General features: G+C 60.5%; 6 protein-coding genes across 6 annotated transcripts; all 6 read right to left on the bottom strand.

The window, feature by feature from the left end:
• Positions 1-695: 695 nt before the first annotated feature.
• LINJ_27_2160 (conserved hypothetical protein) lies at positions 696-2,372 on the bottom strand (the record flags this gene model as incomplete). The annotated part of the gene is made up of 1 exon (XM_001466416.2): positions 696-2,372. One exon carries the CDS (start codon positions 2,370-2,372, stop codon positions 696-698), a length of 1,677 nt encoding a protein of 558 aa, XP_001466453.2.
• A 1,607-nt stretch (positions 2,373-3,979) lies between these two features.
• Positions 3,980-4,720, bottom strand: LINJ_27_2170 (conserved hypothetical protein; the record flags this gene model as incomplete). The annotated part of the gene is made up of 1 exon (XM_001466417.1): positions 3,980-4,720. The coding sequence occupies one exon, from the start codon at positions 4,718-4,720 to the stop codon at positions 3,980-3,982; it is 741 nt and encodes a 246-aa protein (XP_001466454.1).
• A 1,081-nt stretch (positions 4,721-5,801) lies between these two features.
• Positions 5,802-9,230, bottom strand: LINJ_27_2180 (conserved hypothetical protein; the record flags this gene model as incomplete). Its single annotated transcript, XM_001466418.1, has 1 exon — positions 5,802-9,230. The coding sequence occupies one exon, from the start codon at positions 9,228-9,230 to the stop codon at positions 5,802-5,804; it is 3,429 nt and encodes a 1,142-aa protein (XP_001466455.1).
• Positions 9,231-11,147: 1,917 nt separating this feature from the next.
• Positions 11,148-13,127, bottom strand: LINJ_27_2190 (conserved hypothetical protein; the record flags this gene model as incomplete). Its single annotated transcript, XM_001466419.1, has 1 exon — positions 11,148-13,127. One exon carries the CDS (start codon positions 13,125-13,127, stop codon positions 11,148-11,150), a length of 1,980 nt encoding a protein of 659 aa, XP_001466456.1.
• A 1,726-nt stretch (positions 13,128-14,853) lies between these two features.
• Positions 14,854-15,246, bottom strand: LINJ_27_2200 (conserved hypothetical protein; the record flags this gene model as incomplete). The annotated part of the gene is made up of 1 exon (XM_001466420.1): positions 14,854-15,246. One exon carries the CDS (start codon positions 15,244-15,246, stop codon positions 14,854-14,856), a length of 393 nt encoding a protein of 130 aa, XP_001466457.1.
• Positions 15,247-18,678: 3,432 nt separating this feature from the next.
• LINJ_27_2210 (putative acyl-CoA oxidase) lies at positions 18,679-20,838 on the bottom strand (the record flags this gene model as incomplete). Its single annotated transcript, XM_001466421.1, has 1 exon — positions 18,679-20,838. One exon carries the CDS (start codon positions 20,836-20,838, stop codon positions 18,679-18,681), a length of 2,160 nt encoding a protein of 719 aa, XP_001466458.1.
• Positions 20,839-21,444: the final 606 nt, after the last annotated feature.

Genomic DNA, 21,444 nt, shown 5'->3' on the forward strand with positions numbered 1-21,444 from the left:
CAAGTGAGCGACACCTGTGAAAAACGAGGGGAAGATAGGGCGCCACCTGCGGTCTGAGAGGCCACACGGCATACAAAATGTGCGCGGTGGGGGTTGGGGGTGACCAAGGACAGCGAGAGAAGGAAAGGGGTGGTTGTTCCGCAACTAACCTCCTCCCACCCTCCCCTGTCTCCTGCTAGTATGTACGTTGGTGCACATGCACGGCCCGCCTCACCTGTGTGTGTGTGTGTGTGTATGTGTGTGTGTCGGGGGAGGGATAGAGCGGGTGTTGCGCTTGTTCGTTCGTTGTTGCTGCAGTTGCACCCCTGTCCCTCGTTCCCTCCTCCTTTGAGGGCGAAAAAAAGAGCGAGCAGAGACACGCGAAGAACAGACGCGCATGGGCGGTGAGCGGGGGATAGTCGGGCCGGGGGTGACGTGGCGCGCTGCTCACTCACACGCCTACCCACCGCATTGAGAAACGAGCACGCATTGGTGTGTGCGTGCCTTCGTGGGGAGTGCACGCGCGTGTCTGCTGTAAAGCACTTGCGGGAGGACGAGGGGAAGAACAGACGCTGTGGGGCAGAGGGGGTGTCAAAACGGTCTGTGCATACCCCTTCCCTCCCCCCTCACGGTGTCGCTGCCATCTGGGTACGTCATGTGAATCTTGCCAGCACACAAACACACACACACGAGCATACATCTCTCCTTGATGAACCTCACTCGACGTCGTGTAGCAGCAGATCGAGCAGCGCGCCGAGCCGATCAGAGCAGGCGAGCACGCGGCGCTCTGGCTTGCCCATCGCCTTTGCCAGGGCAATCCCATCGCGCAGCAATAGATGCACACCAGCCATCATGAGAGGTCGCTCGGCTACCTTGTGGCAACTTAGCGGGTACTTGCGCGCATCAGTGAGCGTGTAAGGGGCCGCCAACACCTGCTCGGCGCTGATGTTCGGCGACTGAAGCACTTGGCTCTGTCCGCTTGCTAGAACAATCGGATAGGGCAGTGCGCAGCTGTACAATATAGAAAGCACAACAAGCAGGTGACCGGCATGGCCGAGAGCGATGGCCTCCTCCTGCATATCCTCTGCCGTGCTTGCCACCAAATGCGAGGCAGTGTCAGCTTCGGCGCGTCCAGCAAACATGATCGGGAGCGCGCACTTGTTGATGTGGTCCTTCGCGTCCGCCGCGCGTGTGCAGGCCTCATTCGCGTACTGGGACGAAAGCTCCACCGTGTATACGAGGCACAGCTCCCGCGCGCGCCGCTGCCGGATTCTGGCGAGCTGAGCGCGGAGCCGCGCGCGCTGTGCCTCCTCTTCGCGAACCGTCACCCTTGATTGCTCTCCCGCCTCGGGTGATACCGTGTAAACCTGATAGCTCTGCAGCTTGGCCTGTGCCTCCTCTTGTCTCTGCAACCGCCGTTGCCGCTGCTCCACCTGCTCTCGCAGCGCCTCCAGCTCCAGAGTGGAGAGGGTCAGCTGCTCTCGTGCAGCTGACAGCTGCACACGAAGTGCAGCACACCGTGCCTCCCCCGCACGCTCCAGTGGATCGGCGGCGGCTTCACGATTCAAGTCCGCTGCCAGTTGTGCCTGCCGCTCCTCTGTCAGGTCTGCCAGTTGCTGCCACGCAACTGTCGCGAGCGTTGCCGCCTTCACGTCCCCTATGGTCATACGCAGCGGACCGGCACGAGGGACGGCAGTGGGCGGGTATCGCCAGCCAACTGAAGACGGTGCCCGACTCCACGGCAGCTCTTCACAGGCCGCTGCCGCCTCCGCTGCGGCAGTCGCCACGATCGATGATTGGCCAGCGATCGTGTGAAGCGTGTCAGGAAAGGAAGACGTGGGTTGCAGCTCGGCCCCCGTCGGCGGTGGGGCAAAGGTGCGAGTTCGAGCCGCCCGCATCTCCTCCAGCAGCCCCGTCGCCGCAGCTGAGATGTCTGACAGGCACACGCGCGGGACAAAGACGCCGTCCGTGTATCTTAAAAAGATGATGGGTCTGGTGCAGCATCGAGTTTGTGGCTGCTGATGCTGCTGCTGCTCGAGGTGAAACACTCGGCTCAGTGTAGCGTCTGCCTCCTCCATGGTCGACCCGGCGTATACCACGTCGCGCATGTCCACTTGGCAGCGATGCACGCACACGTCGGCGGGCACAATGTGATCGAGAGGAATAGTTGTGGGCGGCGTGGTATCCGATGCAGACGCCATCAATGACACCGCGTTTGAAAGGCATGCAGCTGTGTAGTAGAAGGCAAGCTCAACCTGTGTGGCCGCGCCGTACGCGTTCAGTTGCCCAGGCGGTATGGCGGACCAGCAGGGGTGTGAACTGCCACGCGCCACCTCACTCGTATACACGTGAGCCGGTGAGGTAAAGAGCGTGGGCGGCCACCGCCCCTCCATGGCCCACTCGTCATCACCATCGCCGCGGCTGCCGTACTCCCTTGTAGCCCCTGTGTCGTGCGTCGATCCCGCAGACGCGGCACTGCTCGCCTGACCAGCTCCAGCGGCAGAGGACGAGAACGGAGGAAGGGCGTCGATTGTGTAGTAGACTTCGATGCACAAAGAGGGGTTGTGGAAGTTGACAGTGTGTCCTGATGAGCTGATGTGAGCGATGGCTACAGGGGTGGCGCGCACTGCTTCGTCGCTGAGTGAGTTTATGTTCTGGTCTGGATGAGATGGGAGCGGCAAAGCCAAACGTCCGGAGCGATCAGCAGTCGTAGCGTGCGGTGGCGTCGACGGTGATGGGCGACGCAATGTTCCCACAGTAGCCGCTTCCCCGTTAGACTGCATACTCGAGCTCTGGCAGATACCTCCCTCGCCCCCCTTTGCCAAAGACGCAGTCGAGTGTAGCGAGGAGTCGTAGCCGCCGTCATCAGGTGCACTCGTTGGCTGAGCTGGCACCGCGGTGGGTGCGGCGCGCCGCGGCCGCTGTGCCGCCAAGCACACATGTAGCGGAGCACAGCGGAGCGAGACACCGGTGAGGTGCCTAACACAGCGGAAGTCGAACGGAACCAGTGACGTCATCGAGCGTGCTGCGGTGCAGTGAGACCGCCTTGAGAGAGGGGTGGCGGTTTGCTAAGATCTGCGGGAGGAGAAACAGAAGGGAGAGATGCGAAGGGCGGATCACCACCACAGCTCGGTCAGCTCGGTCAGTCGTATCTGCACTCTGTGACATGCAGGCGTGTGTGCATGTATGTGTGTGTGTGTGCATCACATTGGGACGGGGAAAAGGAGTGCGAAGGGGATGAAACATACATGCAACACACAAGAGGAATTATATATGGGGGGGAAGAAGCACACACGTACCGTACGAGTTGCGAGCGAATCTGTGAAAAGAGTGGTAGAAGCACCGACGCGGCGAAGATCGCGAGAGCGCAAAAAGAGAAGGGAGGGAGCGAGGCGCACACGGCATACACGAATTTAAGGGCTCTTGGCACCATTCACCTCCCCCTGTCCTTTGCTTCTCTCCTGCTGCGCCCCATCCCCACTCTCCTCTTTCTTTCTCTTCTTCGAGCACACCTGCACAGGTCCGGCAACGCGTATGTGCGTGGCATCGTGGGGAAGCTCAGCACTGCAAAGCAGAACTGAGAGCTGCCCCACTTCCGAGTTGGGCTCACGTCTCCCCTCCTCTATTGGTGGGCCTCTCTCTCTGTATCGTTGTTTGCGTTTATGATGGAAGGAGGCTTTTCCGTTTCCTGACCGTGTGTGCACGCCCGCACCCCACGCGAGTCTCGCACGCACACAAACACGCTTACACCAGGCAACAGGAGGCTTTATTCCGTTTATGTTGAAAACTGCACAGCCGCCAGCGGCGCCCCTTGCCCCTCCTCCCTCCTCCTTCCCCTCCCGGTCTCACCAGCGTCCCCCAACATCGTGGGAAACTACTGTCTCAGCGCCCGGCTGTGTAGCCACACAGGCTTTGACGAAAGCGGCGTATAGGGGAGACGATAAAAGCAAAGGAAGCGGCGCGCAAGCCCTCGACCATCTCGCCAACTGCAGTGGCCGCCTCACAGCTCGTTGTCCTCAGCCTGGTCGACAGGAAACACTTCGCCGCGCCTTTTTGGCGGCTCCGGTGTGCTGCAGCGGTCTGTCTTCGCTTGCCCACCGCCTGCCCCCATACCCGCGGCACTACCGCTGACGCTGCTAGCCGGCTCCACGCGTGTGTGTCCCTCGCACACCCGTGCGCATTGCACGTGCGCTGTCATCGGATATGCGGAGAGGCACACCGATTTGGTGATGTAGTCGATGCCGTCCAGGTTGCAGTCGTCCGTGCACGAGATGCAGTAGAAGGCTGTCACGTGCTTGATTCCGCCCTGCAGAGAGTCGTCCACCGGGGCCGCGACAGCCTGTTGTGCCAGCTGCGTCGCCGTAACGATGGGAGAAGAGAGGCTGTTCGTGAGTCCCACCACCTCTGCGCCATGGGGAATGATGGGTGCCACGGAGCCCGGCATCAGCCGCATCAGCACCTGCCCATCCGTCGAGCAGATACGTCCATCACGGAGCAGGGCAGACATGAGACCGCGGAAACGCGCGTACGTGCGCGGCGGCCGCAACGCCGGCGACACCTCGATCACCTTACCTTGCCGCACGAAGAGACTAATGTACACGCGCAGTCGGTGCTGGTAGGCGAGGTCAGAGTCAAAGAGGGCGAGGAGACACTGATGAACAATGTCGGGCCGCACGTCTTTCAGGGACTCGTTGGCGATCTCGGTCGTCGCCGCCCTGTCGTAGGCGTCTACAAGACCCATGTTGCCCAGCAGAATGCCGGCCTTCTCTAGGATGACGACAATATCACGCGGCTTTGCGGCACTGCTGCGGCTACCGCTAGTGTTGCGAGGATCGTTGCCCGTGGGGCGGGCACCTCGAGACGAGGAAGCAGCAGCAGCAGTGCCGGGGCATTGTGACGACGACGAGAAGCGAGACTTGGTGAGAGACGAGGAGAAGGGACGGGTCCCAACGCTGCCAGTGCCCCCACGGCCGCCACGACCGCCACGCGTGCGCTCGCCGGGCAGGTGCGGCCGCGGAATGGACTCGTCCGCGACTTGCGGTCGATACCCACCGGACCACTTGGAGCTGCTAGACATGCCAGCTGCGCTGTGGTCACGATCACGAAAGCTGTCGCAGCGATCGCCGCCACCACGGCCGCGACGGCCGCGGCCGTCGAAGCTACCGCTGCCGCTGCGCTGGCGTTTAAAGTTGGACTGCATATCTACTGTCGATGGAGCAGGCAGGAAAAGAAGAGCCGAAGAAGTAAACACAAAAGGAGTGAGTCGTGGAGGCATGCCTGCTCGCCGATGAAGGGGCAAGCACCGTCCGCCTGGGATCTGGAGATGTGGCGTGTACGTGCGTGTGCGCGTGCGTACATTCATCCTTTCGAATGGTGCAAGTCTCTTCTTACGACGGGTTGTCAGAGACTCACCTCAAGGAGCGAACAAAAGAAAAAGATGATGATGAAGGCAGCACGCTGACATATCATATACGTCCACTTGTGCTCGCGATACTGTGGTGTGCATTTTTCGTTTTTCGTTTTGTTCTTTGGGGGTTGTCCGCATCTTCTGAGAAGCCAAGAGTCTATTAAGCACGCCGTGTGTCCTTCGAGAAACTTAAAAAAGAGGGAAGGGAGGGAGGGGTGCAGCAAGGGGCAGCACCCTCATCCAGCACCGTGCTACTGCCCCCGCGTGCATCTGTCTGGGCGTGAGGGAAACCTAGAGAAGTCCAGAGTGAGGCCAGTGCGCGCACATTCGGCGCTTGCCTTCATCACTCACTCCACTTCGCTTTTTCCCCCCACGCCATCCTGCACTTTCGCCCTCCCCGCTGCATCGCGTAGCGTTACCCCACGTCGATCACCTGCGCAGACAACGGCACGCGACGGCACCCGACCGACTCCGTGTCTGTCAGCGTGATGGCGGGAACGTCGCGGCAGGTCTCTTCCTCGCTGCCCGGTGGCGCCGACGCCTTGAGAGACCCGGCAGGAGGCGGTGGTGGAAGGGGGGCTCTATCAATCGCAGCAGTAGAGCCGCTAGTAGCTGTGCGGCTTGCATTTCCAGCACGCAGCAAGACGGCGCGGCTCAGCTCCTGAATGCGCTCTACGCTTTGCACCACAGCCGCGACAGCGGCCTGCGGGTCATCGCCGTTTTCGGTCTTGCGGCGCTTGCTCTGGTTCTCTGTATCGTCGAGGAAGACCAGATTGCGCGCTTGAAGGTGTCGCAGCACGGCCTCGCAATACAGCAGACCTCGGCGCAGGTCCTCGTTAGACGAGGGCGGCGCCGTCGCGTCCATGTGCAAAGGCGCCGCGTAAAGCTCCTCCGCCAGCGTTGGCGCCGACGCCAACTCCTCTGCCTCCTCGCTCTCCTCCATAGCGCGACGGCGGGCCAGAAGCCATTTCTCCATCTCGCACCACTGCACTGCCTCGCGGTGCCACAGTGCAGGCCAAGAGGGACAGCGACCATCAGCGTCGTCATCGCCTCCCACCTTGTTGACCTCTCCGGAGATACTTCCATCGCCACCCTGTAGGAGCTCCATGAGTGAGTGGGTGGCATGCTCGGATAGGTGCAGCTTCTCCAGCGGCAGCGTCGTGCACTCCAAGACGTGCAGCAGCGCAGCAGCAGCGTCTGCAAGGGCGACAGGGTCGTCAGTGTGCACAGCCGCGGAGCCATCGCTTGCAGAACAAGTTCCGCTTGCAAAGGCAATGTCCGTCCACCGACGCACGCACGCAACCAACACTGCGTCCTCGGGGCTGTCCGTCAGCGGCACCACAGCGACCTCGTCCAGCAGCCGCGCGGCCACCCAGCGTGCCACGCTAGCGTAAGGTAGACCAGATGGCATCTCCGACCCCTCGCTCGCCTCCGAGAGACCCGGCTCACATTCTAGCGACTGCAGGATGTGCGTCAGAGAGGCGAGTAGCGGCGCAAGAGACAGCAATACTGTCTTCAGCTCCATCGCGCAACGCTCCGCGGCGTCCGCCCCGTCCGCATCGGCTGGAGCATTAGGTCGGTGCCGCGCCACAGCAACGGCAAGAGCGCGCCATGCACGAGGTACACCCAAGAGCAACAAGGCAGGCTGGGCACGTCGGGCGAGCTTTACGGACGCCGAGGTCTGCCCTGTCCCACCGGCAGACGCGTGCTGCCGCACAGACATGAGCAGTTCACGCATCTGCGCCGTGGCGTCGGTCACCGCTGGCGCCTCGGTTATGGTTGCCATCTCGCTCGCCTTGCTCGCGCAAAGTTGGGGGGTAATGTGTGCCCGCATCACCGCCGTTAAGTGCGTAATCACCCTGGCAGCCGCGGCACCGTCAACCTCACCTACGCACTCTACTCCAGCTGTCGCTACGGCGCATGGGGAATGCAGCCCTAGCACCTCTTCTCCGTAGGCCAGTAGCGCTACCGCTGCGCAGATCCATTGAAGCGGTATTGCAACCATCGCATGTGCGCTGCCAAAGTCCGCCGGTTGCTCTGAGCCAGCCTTGCACCTGCCATCCTGGAAATGGTGTCGCTGCAGCCGCAAGAAGCCCTCAACGAGTGAAGATGCCCCACAGCGAAGATCAGCCAATACCCGCAGCAGCAGATGTACGATTGTCACTGCATCGTCAGCGGTGGAGAGTATACCCGGAGACGGTACAGCGGATGCTACGTCGGTCACTGCCTCTTCCGCTCTACGGAAGAGCTCCGCCCACGCCTCGAGCACCATCAAGGCAGCCGAAGAGGAGTGAAGCGTGCCGGCGACAGACGACAGAAGGAGAGAGGCAAAGCGCGTACTCTTGGCGACAACTACAGGCGGCTCAGTTTTTCCGTCTCGGGGCCCTGATGTGTCCAGCTCCGCTGCTGGCGCCATGGCTTCCGCTCCGTGAGATTCACTTGCGCGCAGGGACCCTGCAGCACCTGCGCAACTGGGCTCATTGCTCTGCTGGGACGCGTCGCACACGCTAAAAAGCCACTGTTGCCACACGGTGGCAAGTGTGTCCGTCCACAGCGCTCGCAGCGACATCGGAGGCACTGCTGATGACGCATCTGAGGCTTCGGAGCAGAAAACATCCGGCGGCAGTGCAGCTGCCCACGTGAGTACCTCCACCTGTAGCAGAGAAGCTCGAGTCGCGGAGGTGTGCGCTTTCCCCTCCTCGGCTGTGCAGTGCGTCCACCACATCAAACTCTTCATAACCAGCTCTTGCGTTGCGAGTGGGGTCAGCCGTGGCCAGCTTGACGCCTGCGCGGGCGTCGCCTCGGCGGCCGCCGCTTCATCCTCCTCTGCGTCTCGCTGGCTGGGATCACCCTTCTGCGTCGCCGAGCCCGCGCCGGTGCCGGCGGCAGACGGTGAGGTCGCCTCCAGCGCGCCTCGCACGACATGCAGATATAGGCTAAGTGCGGCAGTGGCAAGTGCCATGCGCACCGTCATCCCGCCGTCCGCCGCCTCCTCCACCTCCCGTGCGACTGCCGTCGATACGCAGTGAGTCAGCAGCTCCTCCACCACGCTGGATGGACTCTCGCAGCGTTGCTGTGGTGGTAGGGCAGCTGAAGGTCCCGAAGCGGCCTCGCCACGCGCCGACGACGATGCAGCGCCGTCCCTGTTCGCCTCCTCAGCGCTGCATGTTGCCTCTGCTTCTGGTTCGCTGCTGTATACACTTGCGGTAGAAGCGGCGGCGGCGTTACCAAGACAGTCGAAGACGGCGTGGAGGCGTACCACAATGTTGTCGTAAAGCAGCGAAACCGCCTCTGTGTCCCGTTTACTCGTCGCCACCGTCACACACACAGCGAAGTACAGCCGTACAAGCTGGCCAATCACGGCTGTCGCGTCCGGCGTGCGGAGGAGTAGCAGCTGGGGATGGGCTCGAACCGTGGATACAACGTGCGACGCAAAAAACGCGGCCAGACGAACGCGCTTGGTGTCGCTCCAGTCATGCGTCAGCACGCCCCAGCGAAGCTGCTCGACCATGTGCACGACGGCGGCGCTGTAGTAAGCCGGCCCCACCCCCTCCTGCGTAGCAATCGTGAGAAGCAGTTTCCACGCTGCGTTGAGCATCGTCAGCTTCTTCGGCGCGGCCTCCACCGCCGTCGTGGCATCGCAGGCCTCCAGAACGCTGGAAAACAACGCTGGCGTGCAGTTCGAGGCCAAGTGCTGAGCCGACTGCACGAGTGGTGCCAAGGCGTCTGCGCTCGCTCGACGCTGACACGCCGCGTGAAGAATGCGGACCGCCTCATCCACGTCGACGAGACGGGTGGCCGACAGCGACATCGTCTGGAGTTGACTTCTCGCGCCTCCAGTCATCGCCTGTTTGGGCGTGTTCGACGACCTCTCGTCGTTACTGGATGAAGAGTTGGAAAGCGAAGAGATACGTGTATGTAACTAGAATTCGGTAGTGCCGCGGAGATGAGCGTAGCAGGGAGATGTGGAAGCCTGCATGGCACTTTCAGGGGAGGAAAGCGAATGGGAGGAGGTAGTGAGGAGCACAGCATTGCGTGGCCCCCTCGTACTCTGTCTGTTCTTCAGCTCCTCTCTTCTGAGTGAGAAGGAGAGAGGGGGTGTTGTTCTCTATTTTCTGTCATATACTTAAAGCCGCGCAGCCAACAGCGGAGTTTCCGCGTGTAGCAGTGCGTGCGTGAGGGTATGAGGGTGTCTAGCTCTGTATGCTGTTGCGTGCGTGTCCGAGAGAAACCGAGTGGCGGTGCGCGCGACGTGGGAGGGGAGGAGGGGACAAGGTTTGCTCCCAGCTGCTATTTTCCACCCCGCTCTTCTCTGTGAGGGTCTCTGTGCGCTTTGGGGCGACTACGGGAAGAAAAGAGGACAAGAGGAAAAAGCGGAGGAGGGGCGAAAAGGGAAAGCGAGACAGCAGCACCGCGCAACGAGTGCGCCGCACAGAGTGTGTATGAGCGGAGGCGGATCATCCGTGCTTGTCAAAGAGTAGACGCCTACACATTCACCCGCAAGCGTTTGAGACTCTTTTTTTCAGAAGGGGGAGGGGAAGGGGGGGTGCCGCTTGGGAGACTGAGGTGCACCTCCCCCCCTCTTCCCCCTATTTTCCCTGCTCGCACCGACAGCGGCTCGTATGTTGTTTGGTGTTCCAAATATGAGAGATGCGGAGTAAAACCGGGAAAAGGACGAGTCCAAAAGGAGGTCCATGGCCGGGGCAAAGGCATACAATAAGCGCAGACATAACAAAAACGCCCGTGGAAGTGAAAAACAGGAAAGCAGTGCCTCCTTCTCCAGCACAGGATGCAGGAGAAGTGGACAGACCACTTTCGATTCGTGCGTGATGCACGCACGAAGCTTGCCTCGTCACTGTTCTCCTGCTCCTCACCACCGCTACTGCGCCACTCTCTCTCGCCCCCCCCGCCTCTCGCCTTCCTCATTTTCACCTTTTTTTTTATGTGGAAGAGAAAGAGTCTCTGGCCGTGCGTCATGCGCACCCCCGCTTAGTCAGGTCTCCATCTCATCGTGTGTGCGTTGCTCAACTCACGGCACTCGCAGTCACGCAAGCACCTCACAAGCAGAGGGGAGACAGAATAGAAGGACAGAGCCACAAGAGAATAGGCAACAAGGGAGGGAGAGAACCATCTGAGAGAGCGCGCGCACTCGTGCGGCAATCTAAAAGTTTGACAAAGGAAATATGTATATGTATATATAGCCGGCGTCATCAAACCGTCTGCTCCTGCGCGCGTGCGTGTCTATTCTAGAAAGAAAACGGTAGGAGTGTGAGAACCGCGCAAACAACCAGAACGAAAAGAAGGAGGGAAAGATACTGGCCGAGCTATGAGGCGGAGATTCACAGAGTGCGCGGAGGATGTCATGGTGACGGCCGACAAGTAATCTGCCATGTACACGGATGGGCGCGCTATCGGTGTAGGCAGCCAAGACACCAAAAAGAGAAAAAAGAAAAGCACGCTTCCATGCATGCCCGTGTGACTGTGCTTGTAATATGATGCGCTGTAGCAATCTCTAAGCAAGGTGAAGCTGTTGTGTAGGTAGTGGCGTCGGGGCCCGTGTTGTGAACCGCCTTCGGTCGTCAAAACCACTTAGACAAATAACGACTTCACCTTGTGTAAAGGTTGCTCCAGCGCATACGCACACAGAGAGAGCCATACAGACGCGCATCCCCCTTCCCCTCCCCTTGACATGCTATACCCAGTGTCATGCAAAGTAGGGAATAGGGAAACGTGCAGTGCGGCCGCTCCGTCAATCATATCGCTACTGGGTGGCGGTGGCGGCGGCGTGCATGTGCAGGATTAGTGGTGGCGATGGCGGCAGGTGCACCTGACATGTGGAAGCATTCCCGCAGTCAGCGTTGGCGCTGTCGTGACGGGCCGGCGTGGGAGTTGCGCCAGGGGCACCCGGAAGGGGACTGCTGTTGTTGGTAAGATCAACAATGTCTACATCTTCCTCCCAAACGGTGTTCTTCGTGGCAGCGAGGAGAGCCGCGTCACCCACCTCGTTTCGTTTGGTAAACATCTGCGGTGTGGTTGTGTCCGAGGTCGCCGTCTCTGGCGTTCGTGTGATTGACGCTTCCTGGGGCGCTGCGTCCAAGTTCGCCTCGGCATCAATACCGCTAATCCACTCCGTGATTGAGACCAGCCGCTGCTCGAGCGCTGCGTGCCGCACCTCCCACGCCGCTTTCTCGGCCGCGTGGTTGACGAGCAGCTGCTCCAGGGCGTGGGAGAGAATGTTGCACTGCCGCTCTGCCTGAGTCGCCCGTGCCAGCGCCGCGTCGCACTGGCTCTGCAGAGCCGTCTCCTGCTCCTTTCCCAGCGGTGACGTGGTCTTCGCTATGCTGTGTGCGTCGTGGATCTGAAAGAGCGCGCGCGCAGATGGCGGAGACAAGGGGGAGGCGGCAGTTCCCCCTGGCGATTGCCCGGCAGCGCGACGCGGCGCTGTCGTCTGCTCCTGCTTCAGCTGCAGTGACAAAGAGTCGGTGCGCCTCAGAGCACGCCCGGCTCTGCGGTGAGAAGCCCCTGTAGAGTCCCTTTCTTCCGACCTGGCGCCGCGCAGCCCCTGCGCACTGGTGGACGTCTCGGGGCTGCGCGACGCGCAACGGCGTGCCGACGACGGCGGCTTCGATCCTGGCACGCTCACCACAGGTCGCTGCTTTCTCTGCGGCTGTCGCTGATTCCAGGCCGGACGAGCCGCCTGTACTGGATGTGGATTCCATTGTGGGTGTGAGAGCTGGTTGTGCACAGACTCCGAGCGGATACCGCTGAGGCTCCTGCATGCTGCTGCGCCGGGTGTCCCAGTCGACGCCGCGGCCGCACGACCCCAGATGCTGTTCACCACCTCTTCGGTTTCTTGCATTTCAGTATCCAATGGCGCGCACGTATCGCTGTGGTCAGGCCGCTCCGCGCTCAGAGACCGCCGACCCCGCGATACGCCAGAACAGCGGCCGTACTGCAGGCTGCTCCGCAGTGCTCCTCCCGTCGCGTACAAGTCGGTAGATGGCGGTCGAGGATCGGGCGAAGTGACACGGGACCGCTGATGCGTTGCAGATGCAGCTGCTCGAACTCTTCGGCCAGCAAGAGCGTCAGCTTGGGCTTGCACCGGCTCCGCCGCAGTTGCCAGGGTCGATCCTTTCACCGTGGAGGAGGCCGACATAAGCGACAGACTACGCGACCGCGATCGCCCCAACGATCGATGGCCTGCATCGCTTGAGCGTACCCCTGTGCCGTCAGCAAGTTCGACGCCGGGAAGCGAGAGCCGCCGAGGCGGCGGAGAAGTTTCCCGATGACGCACCGCACCAGGCTCCGCATCTTGTTCCGCGTTGCAAGTGCTGGCGCTGTGCTCCGGCGGCACACCCGCGCAACTCGCGCGCACGCGTTGCACGAGCCGCTCCAAGAACTCCTCTTTCTGCAGAAGCAGCTCACCAATGGGCAGGTTGGTTTGGAGCGCACCCGATCCAATCACAGACGACGACTTGGAAAGCGCATCGGCAGGCGTGGTTTGCAGAGCCCCACCCCTCTTCTGTGCCTTCTCCTCTAGCTGAAAAAGCTCATTGTGCAACTTGCCGTCATCGCCGCAACCGCTGCTCTCCCCCCACTCGTGCCATGGCGGCGACTCCACCAGTGCAGCAGTCCCGGTGCTGCATTCATGCACACAAAGCTCTGTGGCTGGCAACGGTGATGCACCCTCAGCGGCGGCTAACGTCCCGGGCGGTCGAGTAGCAGCGTGACGACGCTTCATGCTTGTGGAGGGCGAGTAGTCAGTCACTTTCACCGCCGCATCGCCGCCGTTAGGGGAGCTGAGTGTTGGGATCTTGACCGACGGCGCGACAGGCACGCGGTTCGGATCACACGCCGCAAACATCGCTCGGGTCCTCCCAGCAGTGATCTTCTAACGATCACTGTGTTTGTGTAAGCGAATGAGTGCGTCTGTCTGTGGTATGTCATTCGCGTATCGCCGTTGTTCCCTCCAAAGCGTCCGCAAAACACGCCTGCGCTTCTCGCTCTCTCCCTCGCGCACACACACACACACACCGGTGGACAGAGAGAGGGAGACAGAGAAAGACACGGTAGTGTGAACGAGGAAGGACACGGTGTGCACTATCTATCCTGTTGTTGTTTTATGGTGGCGACGGAACGTTTATGGCGTATGCGCTGTCGACGTGCTCGCAAGGTGTTCGAAAAAAAAAAAAGTATCTAAGCTGGACCTCCCACTTGTTGCCCCTTTTTTTCCCCACCCCCTCTCTGTCGCTGGCGCGCGCTCGTCAGTCGATAACGGATGTGGGGATGAAGGGAAAGCGAGAGAGCAGGCGGGAAACAAAAAGAGAAAGGAGAGGCGTCTCTCTCTCTGTGTGTGTGTGTGTGCCGCGCACGTGTGGAGAGAGTCTGAGGTGCCCACTTGCTGCAAAATGGGTGGATAGCGTGTCGAATAAGAAGACGAGGGAGAGGAGTGGGCACGAGGAAAGAGATGTGTCGATCGATCGATCCACTGCAGCGTCGCCCTTACTCTCTCGCCCGCTACCCCCGCTGTGTATTCCCTCTGAAACTTCTCTTGTCAACGTGCGAAATGGTGAGCAGCGTCCAGATGGATGAGACCGCTGAATTAAGATAAGACGCGTTTCTGCAGGTGCCACATACAGGGAGAAGAACAGGCGCAACAGCAGCAATCGAAGGAGAGAGTGCAAGACGGTGGGCAGAAATTAGTGTCTGTGTGCTAGCGAGGTGGGGGGAAGGAGTATGATGAGCGTCTGCGTGCCTGTGTGTCAGTAAGAAGCAGCGGCGGTTTCGATCGCCGCTTCTTCTCTCTTTGTTTAACACTGAAGAAATGGCAAAGCAGATCGGGAGGGAGAGGCGCAATCAGGCGCATGTTTGTGTGTGTGTGTGTGTGTCGCCTGAAACCACTCCTACTGAGCCATCATGGGTGTTTAGTCCCCTCCCTGCAGATTATTCTCGCTGTCTGTGTGCGTGGTTGTCTTCTTTTGCTGTTGTTCAGTGCGTAATAGATGGAAGCGAAGGTCCTCCTCCTGCAACCTGCAGCACAGTGCAGAAAGAATGGAGGGGGGAGGGCAACAGAGGAGAGGGAAGCCCGCGCGCCTGTCACACACTCGCACACAAGCCACGGCTCCGTTTCTATCAAGGCGCCAGCTGACCTACCACTGCGAGAGAGAGAGAGAGCGAGGAGGAAGCGGAGTAGACGGGGGGCCACTGAGAAAGCCGGAAAAAAAAAAAGAAAGAGGAAAGTCTAAGAGAGAATATCGTGACCATCGGTAGTAGTACGGAGAGAGGGAGACAGGACAAAAACAGACACAATGTCAAAAACCCACAGACACACAGAGAGAGGCAGCGGTACAGAGCCGCAGTGAGCGAGACAGACACGCTCACATGCATGTCAACAAGAACGCGTACACATACTCACCACAACCCCGAAAAGCAAGCAAAAACAAAACAGCTTGTGCGTACCTACGCACTCAGTCAGGGATCAGGGCACCCCTTGCCATGTCATTACGGTGGATGAATCCCATCACATTATTCAAGGCCTCAAACCACGTGTCGCATTTGTCTTTCAGCTCGGTCGCCAGCTGCAGCACCCGCTTCCTCGTTTCGATCAGCAGGACGTAGTACGTCTTAGGGAATCCGTCCTCGTCCACACTGGACAGGTCGCGCGAGGTGACCTGGCAGATGTCGTCGAGGCGTACACTGCCGCAGAAGTGCGGGTTGTAGGTCTCGTAGTTGCTCCACACGAGAAGGTAGCTTTTCGTGTCAATCCAGAACCACCGCCGGTGCACCGAGTCGCCCTTGGATGTCCACTTGTAGAACCAATCGCCAGCGCGCAGTGTCTCGACACTCGTGCGCAGGTCCATCGTAGAGTGGGCGTCCGGAAGACCAAGGGTGGGCTTGCGCTCCACCCGCGCAGGAGGCCGTGACAGTCTCGGTGAGCGCTGTGGCGGTAGCGCCGCGGACGTTGAACGGGACTGTCGTGAGCTGCCTCCCTGCGAGGAGGGTGACGGCGGCGACGCCCCGGTCGCAGAGCCCATGTACACAACAGGTGGTGCGTAGGTCTCTCCGCGCTGCCGTGCGTGGCAACGTCCCCGCCGACCAGAGCGTCGCGCTCTGTTGATCGCACCATCCTCGTCCCGGCCCGCCCCCTTGCGCCGTCGTGAATCTGCTCGCCGCTGGTGGTTGGCATCGCGGGGTGAGGGTTCTACAACGCCAGAGTGCCCGTGTCGCTCGGGTGGGAAACTCACGATCTCGGCTTCGTTGTCGTCGTAATCATGGCCGCACGGCTGAGCGCCGTGTCCGCGATGGTGCCCCGATCGGTGACGAGAAGAGCGGCGGTGATCGTCGCGGCCGCCTCTAGATTTGCGGGAAGGCCGCTTCATGCGTGGCTCCGTGGCTAGCCCATCACCCCCCTGTGAGAGATGGTTCGTGTCTCGTTGACTCCAAGCCATGGGTGAAGTGCGCGTGCCTGTGCAGCTGCGGTCACGCCAGGTATTCATTCCCGTCGGCGCCACCGAGAGCGGATGCGCGTGTGGAAAAGATGTCTGCCAGTCCCACGGTGCCTTGATTGGTGGCCGCTCAGGCCACAGAGGCTTGCGTGGAACAGAGTGCGACCGCGGAATGTAGAGTGGTGGTGGCAGAGGCTCGGTGAGGCGCGCGCGCTCCCTCGACCTGGAAAACCAGCCGGACGCCGCTGATGCGGGAGCTGGCGATCGCCACGGATCTGTGCGTCGTCGCGAGGCCGAGTTCGGGGTGCTGTAGGCTAGTGATGGAACGCGGCCGGGTGACTGGAAGCGCAACCCTCCATTTAGCGCAGCCTTTGGATTCGGCGACGTGAGCAGCGGCATGTCGGCTGCCGCTGACCTGCCCCGCGGCACACTTTGCCGCCGGTCCGACGGCGCGGTTGATGCTCCTGGCGAAGAGTGGGCAAACGGCGGCGTCGATGTCGGTGCTGCTAGCGCTGGCACCGTCTGCGCCGCTGCCGACATCCTCGGGCTACCCGCCGTCTGCGTGCCCGTGGAAGAACCGCGGCGCTTGAAAGGAGTGGGTAGCGGCGGCGACATTACACCGTTGGCGTCCTCGCGCGATGGCGGGGCCGCTACTGGCTCATGGAACGTACCTAGCACACCACGGCGCCGTCGTGCCTCTAAAATGCGCGACAGGTGCGCCTCGTGTAAGCTGTCCATTCTCGACTAAACACAACCGTGCCCCTCCCCCTCTCTCTGCCTCGCGTCTGCGTGTGAGAGCAGAGTCTGTGTAAGTCTCTCTTCACCAAGCCTAATGTGCACGGAATTATCAACGAATCAGGGGCATGCGGCGCGGAGTGCTTGATCGTGTGGAAACACCCACACAAGCAAAAGGAATAAGATCTATAAAAGGGAGAGCGACAGGGCAGACAACGCGGAGAGGTGTCGTGGGGTACAGGGAAAAGAAAAGGAGAGATGAATACAAAAGGGTGCAGAGGAAGAACAAAGGAAGAAGGGGGAGCTCAGACACGCACGCGCAGAGCGACAGAACTTTCAGTGAAGAGAGACCACAACAACTGATCACTTCTTTTTTGTTGTTCAACCTGTGCCCATTTCTGCCATAGAACGCATGTTAAACGCCACTCCACCTCTGGGCCTTCCACAGGTCCATCGGGTGGCGCGAAGCAGCGGGACACACACGCCTCCCAGCAATGCGCCGCCACAGTCGCCGGGGCGCGGCCTCCGCCTCAACGTCGGCACACCACCCGCGCCCCGCCCGCCGCCACCGGGTGCACCCCCTCGGGGTCGCATAAAGGCTCCCCGCCAGCAGGCAGCGAGCACCGGGTGGCGTACGCGCGAGTCGCGCTGACGCTCGGCCCATCGCGCGGACGGCACAAGCGCCTTCAGTCGCCGGCCGCTCCAGCAGCACGCCGTCCAGGGCCTGGCTGCGGACAGGAGTCGCGCTGGCCTCCCCTGTGGGGTAGGCACCTGACCCTGTCACCACCGGAAGCGGCTCGGCACTGGCAGGGGTAGGGGTGGGGGGCTGCCTGACTTTCGCCACAGAGTGGGGGAGGGGGAGGTACGGGACCGTGAGACGCCACGCACGGAGGTGTGTGCCCCCATCATCAGCGAGAACAAAGAAACAAAGACGTGCTCCCGGAGAGGCCAAACACACAACGGGCAAGGTGGGAGAGAGAGTCGACAACGCCAAAAGGCTATGATGGCGGCAGAAAGAAACAGAACACCACGTGGAGTCAGGGGGAGAAGGGGTGAGAGCAGTCTCCCGTGTAGATTGTGTTGTGTGGGGCTGCCGTGCTGAGCAATTCCAGAAAAGTGAGGCGGGTGTGCGGATGAAAGAACCAAAGAAAGGTGCCTTGATGGAGAGAGAGGCCGGAAAAGAGGAGGGGAAGGAAAAGGGGGCCGCGCCGTCGTCCTCGTTTTATTCCCAACACCCAAGGTTTCCCTCTCACTCTCTCGCTTCCCTTCTGTGCTACCCGCGCAAACCCACGCGTGTGTGCACACCGACGGAGAAAGATTTACAAACCGTCTCCCGGTGTCAGAGTCGCAGTGTGGGGAGAAATGCGCGGGCAAAGGCGGCGATCACGCACGCGGGTTGTTGTTGCATTTCGTCCCTCTGTGTATACCGCCACGGTGGGTCACACGTACGGGAGAGAAAGTCGATAAGAAACAAAGAAGGGAAGGGCACGCTGGGGAGAAGAATAGAAAACCTATAAAGAAAAAGAGAGGTGCATGTGCCGCTATAATGCACATCAACTCATTAGGCGATCCGTGTCAGCCCCATCTGACCTTCACTCACCACCTGCCGACTCAAGCAACCTCCACCACACCCTGTGACGAGAACCTGCAAGTCGCTAGGTGCTTAGATAGAAGAAGCACAAGTGAGTAGCAAATCAAGAGAGACCTCTTTCTCACTCTCTCTCGTGTCCGATGCTATGCCCGTGGCTGCGACTGCCCTTTGAGTCGTGTTTTCCTCCTCTTGGCCCTTATGTTGCGCAGGCCTCTGTGATAGCGCCGCCCCAGGCAGCAACGAAATTCGCTTCACAAAACAGAAGACCAAAACGCTTCATCCTGTTCAAGTGGTGCATACGCGCGACAGACGTAAAGGCAACAAGGGAAAGGCAAGGAGAACACGACAGACGACTCCCCCCATCCCCCAGCCCATGGCCTCCCAAGTACACGCACACGCACACACACACGAACATGTGATGGTTGCCACGATATTGATGCGCTCCGGCGCACCTGATTGATACACACCCATGCCCACACGCAACTCGAGCTCATGAGAACCCAAATGCCACAGCCACGCTGCTACGGCGCCTTGCGGCGCGCGTACGACGGCTCGTCGGCAAGACCGTGGAACAAGTCAAACTCCTCCGGCGACTCACGTATCGCCTCCTGCGCCGCCTTGGCATTTTCGGCCCCGCGGCGGCCCTTGGAAGACGAGGCGTTCGAGGCGTCACGCAGGGTGAGTCGATCCCCGCGCTCAATGTGCGTGTTCGTTCCTGGGATAGTCCAGTACGCCTCCATATACGTCGCCGAGCGGCACGGCGCACGAGCGAACTCTGGCACCTGCATCGCTTCCACGAGATGCACACACTGCGGAGCGAGCACTGTCACAATGTTGTCGATATGGCTTACGAGGGTCTCTGCCTTGCCTGGGCTCAGCATCTTCGACGACAGCAAAAAGTCCAACCGGTCCATCTGCCGCGTCAAGGCGTAGATCCAGGCAATGTCGCGCAGAATCTTGCGTCCACGCGGGTCGCTGCACTTCTCGGTCTCCTTCATCATCACATCAAGGTAGTACACCTCCATGAACGCCTCACCGCAGTGCACGACGGTGCGGTGGCGAAACATCACCCAGTCATACCACTCATGCTCACTGCCGCCCTTTCGCCGTTCTAGCTCGCGTGACTGCCGCAGACGCTTCTTGAGACTGTAGTGCTTGTGACTGAAGAAGATCAGATGACGTCCGAGATCAGCAATGCGAGGCGAGTACAGTGGGTTCTTCAAAAAGCGATTGAGGGCTGGAAACACCGGCTGTAGAAGACTTGTCAGCCACCAGCCCCAGTGCGTTGTGCCAATGTTCTTAGTGACCGACCGGAAGGCGACCTCGCGAATCAAGGCAGAGGTATCCAGGTCCTCTTGCCGGAGATGCACAAGAGTCACAGCAGCATCTTTGCCTGTGCTGGCGAAAGAGCCGTGCAGACCCATCGTCTTGTCGGCAAACGTCTGTAAGTCGAGCAGGTTCTCCTGTAGGAAGTGAACCGTGCCGGCGAGGCGCATGTGGTCCTCGTACGACGGCGACCCGGAAGGGTTCGTGAAAACTGGCAGGAGTCGCTGCCACGCAACCAGGTACACATACGACTTCGCCACCATGCTCACAAGCGGTGATTGGATGTGCTGGAGGCCCAGAAAGGGGTAGTTGCGGCGATAGTCAGGCCCCACTACGTACTTGTCGGCCGTGTAGGTGACCACGTCAGTAAGGAGCTTCTTCGTCACGCCAATGTAAATGGCGCCGGTGGCGATGCGGCGGCGGGTGCGCAGCACCTCTGTTGCTGGTTCCTGACTTTCCTGTCCAGCCACGTACCCCACCTTTGACTCGCTCGTGATGCAGTACGGGTCGAGCAAGTGATCGCTCGGGATTCGTACGTCCTCGAAATGCAGCACGGCCACGCCACAGCCAGCCATGGTGGTGTTCTCGCCCGTGATAGGGCGCACCGATATACCACGACGAAGTTGCCCCGACGCACTGAGCAAGTCACCTTCTCGAAGTTGGACCAAAAAGAGGTGTGTGCCGTTGTGCTCCTTCTTGTTGAGGGTGAGGGTGGCGCTCACCACGGCCCACTGCGCGCAGGCCGCAGCCACCACGCCAAACTTGCCCGTGCCACGAAGCACAAAGCACCGCTCGTGCACGTCGTAGCGCGCCTCCGTGTTCAGCGGCGTGCCCTCCGCGATAAGCTCCTGCTCAGCAATGCATCCAATAGTCGCGGCGCTGTCAACACCCGCAAGTACGACGTCCCGAACACTCTTCTTCGCGTGCGTCGCCACTAGCCCGGCAAAGGTGTAGTGCTCAGCCGCCAGCACCGCCAGCACCGGGTTGGCCGCGGCAAGGGCTTCGTAGTAGGACGCCAGCAGTCGCGGTGTGGAGCGGACCTGCGCGAACGAGACAAGTTGCTGCCGGCACAGCGACCGCAATGCCAGGAGTATCTGGGGTAGCTGCAGTGCTGTGCCTTCCTCCCGCTGGGTGAAGTTCGAAGGGGAAGGTGGAAGCACCTTTGCCAGCGCCTCGCGTACGTCCTCCTTGAAGTCGACGTCGACGCCTTCGCAGATAAAGCGAAAGGTCGGTTCCTCGAAGGCAGTCTCGATCACGTAGCTCTCGCGAGTTGGGTTCACCTCAAACAAGCGCGGTTCCGTGCGTCGCGCAAAGTGACGGCGAGGAGCGAGATGGGCCGACAACCGCGCTGGCATACCACCGGCTGGGAAAAAGACGGAGCAAGAGGAGGTGAGGGGCATCCGTCTTGACAACCATCTGGGCGACGACACTGCTGGGAGAGCGCCGGCGATCATTACGGAGCGCCCCGCTCCGGAGCTTCGCATGTAGCGCATATGTTTTTCAGCACGCTGCGTGTGTGTGTGTGTGTGTGTGTGTGTGGCGTGAGCGGTGGGTGGGTTTATTGAAGAAACAATCAAGGGGAGCAAGGCGGGATAAGGGTATGCGAAGTAGAGCGGATGGGCTCGAGAACGGAAAGGAGCCCCGGAGTCACACAGAAGCCACACTCGAAACACGCCGTCATGCACGATGGCATCCTCCCTCTTTGTGGTCGTGGGTGGGTGGGTGGGCTTACGCCGGAACACTTGAGCGCTTCACCGTTTTTCGGTTCGTAAGATAGATGTGGTGTCGGGGCGGTGAGACAAGCTCCAAAACCGTGTCCCTGTCTCGCCACACGCACACGAACGAGAATAGCACACTTGTGAAGGGGCACTTCGCCACGGTGAGGCGCATCACTTGTGACCACAGCCGCAGCCATTCGCTGTGCTTTTCCCCTGCTTCTTTGGTTGTCACTGCTTAGCACA

The sequence above is a fragment of the Leishmania infantum genome, chromosome 27 (genome assembly GCF_000002875.2).
Source record: "Leishmania infantum JPCM5 genome chromosome 27".
NCBI classification, from domain to species: domain Eukaryota; phylum Euglenozoa; class Kinetoplastea; order Trypanosomatida; family Trypanosomatidae; genus Leishmania; species Leishmania infantum.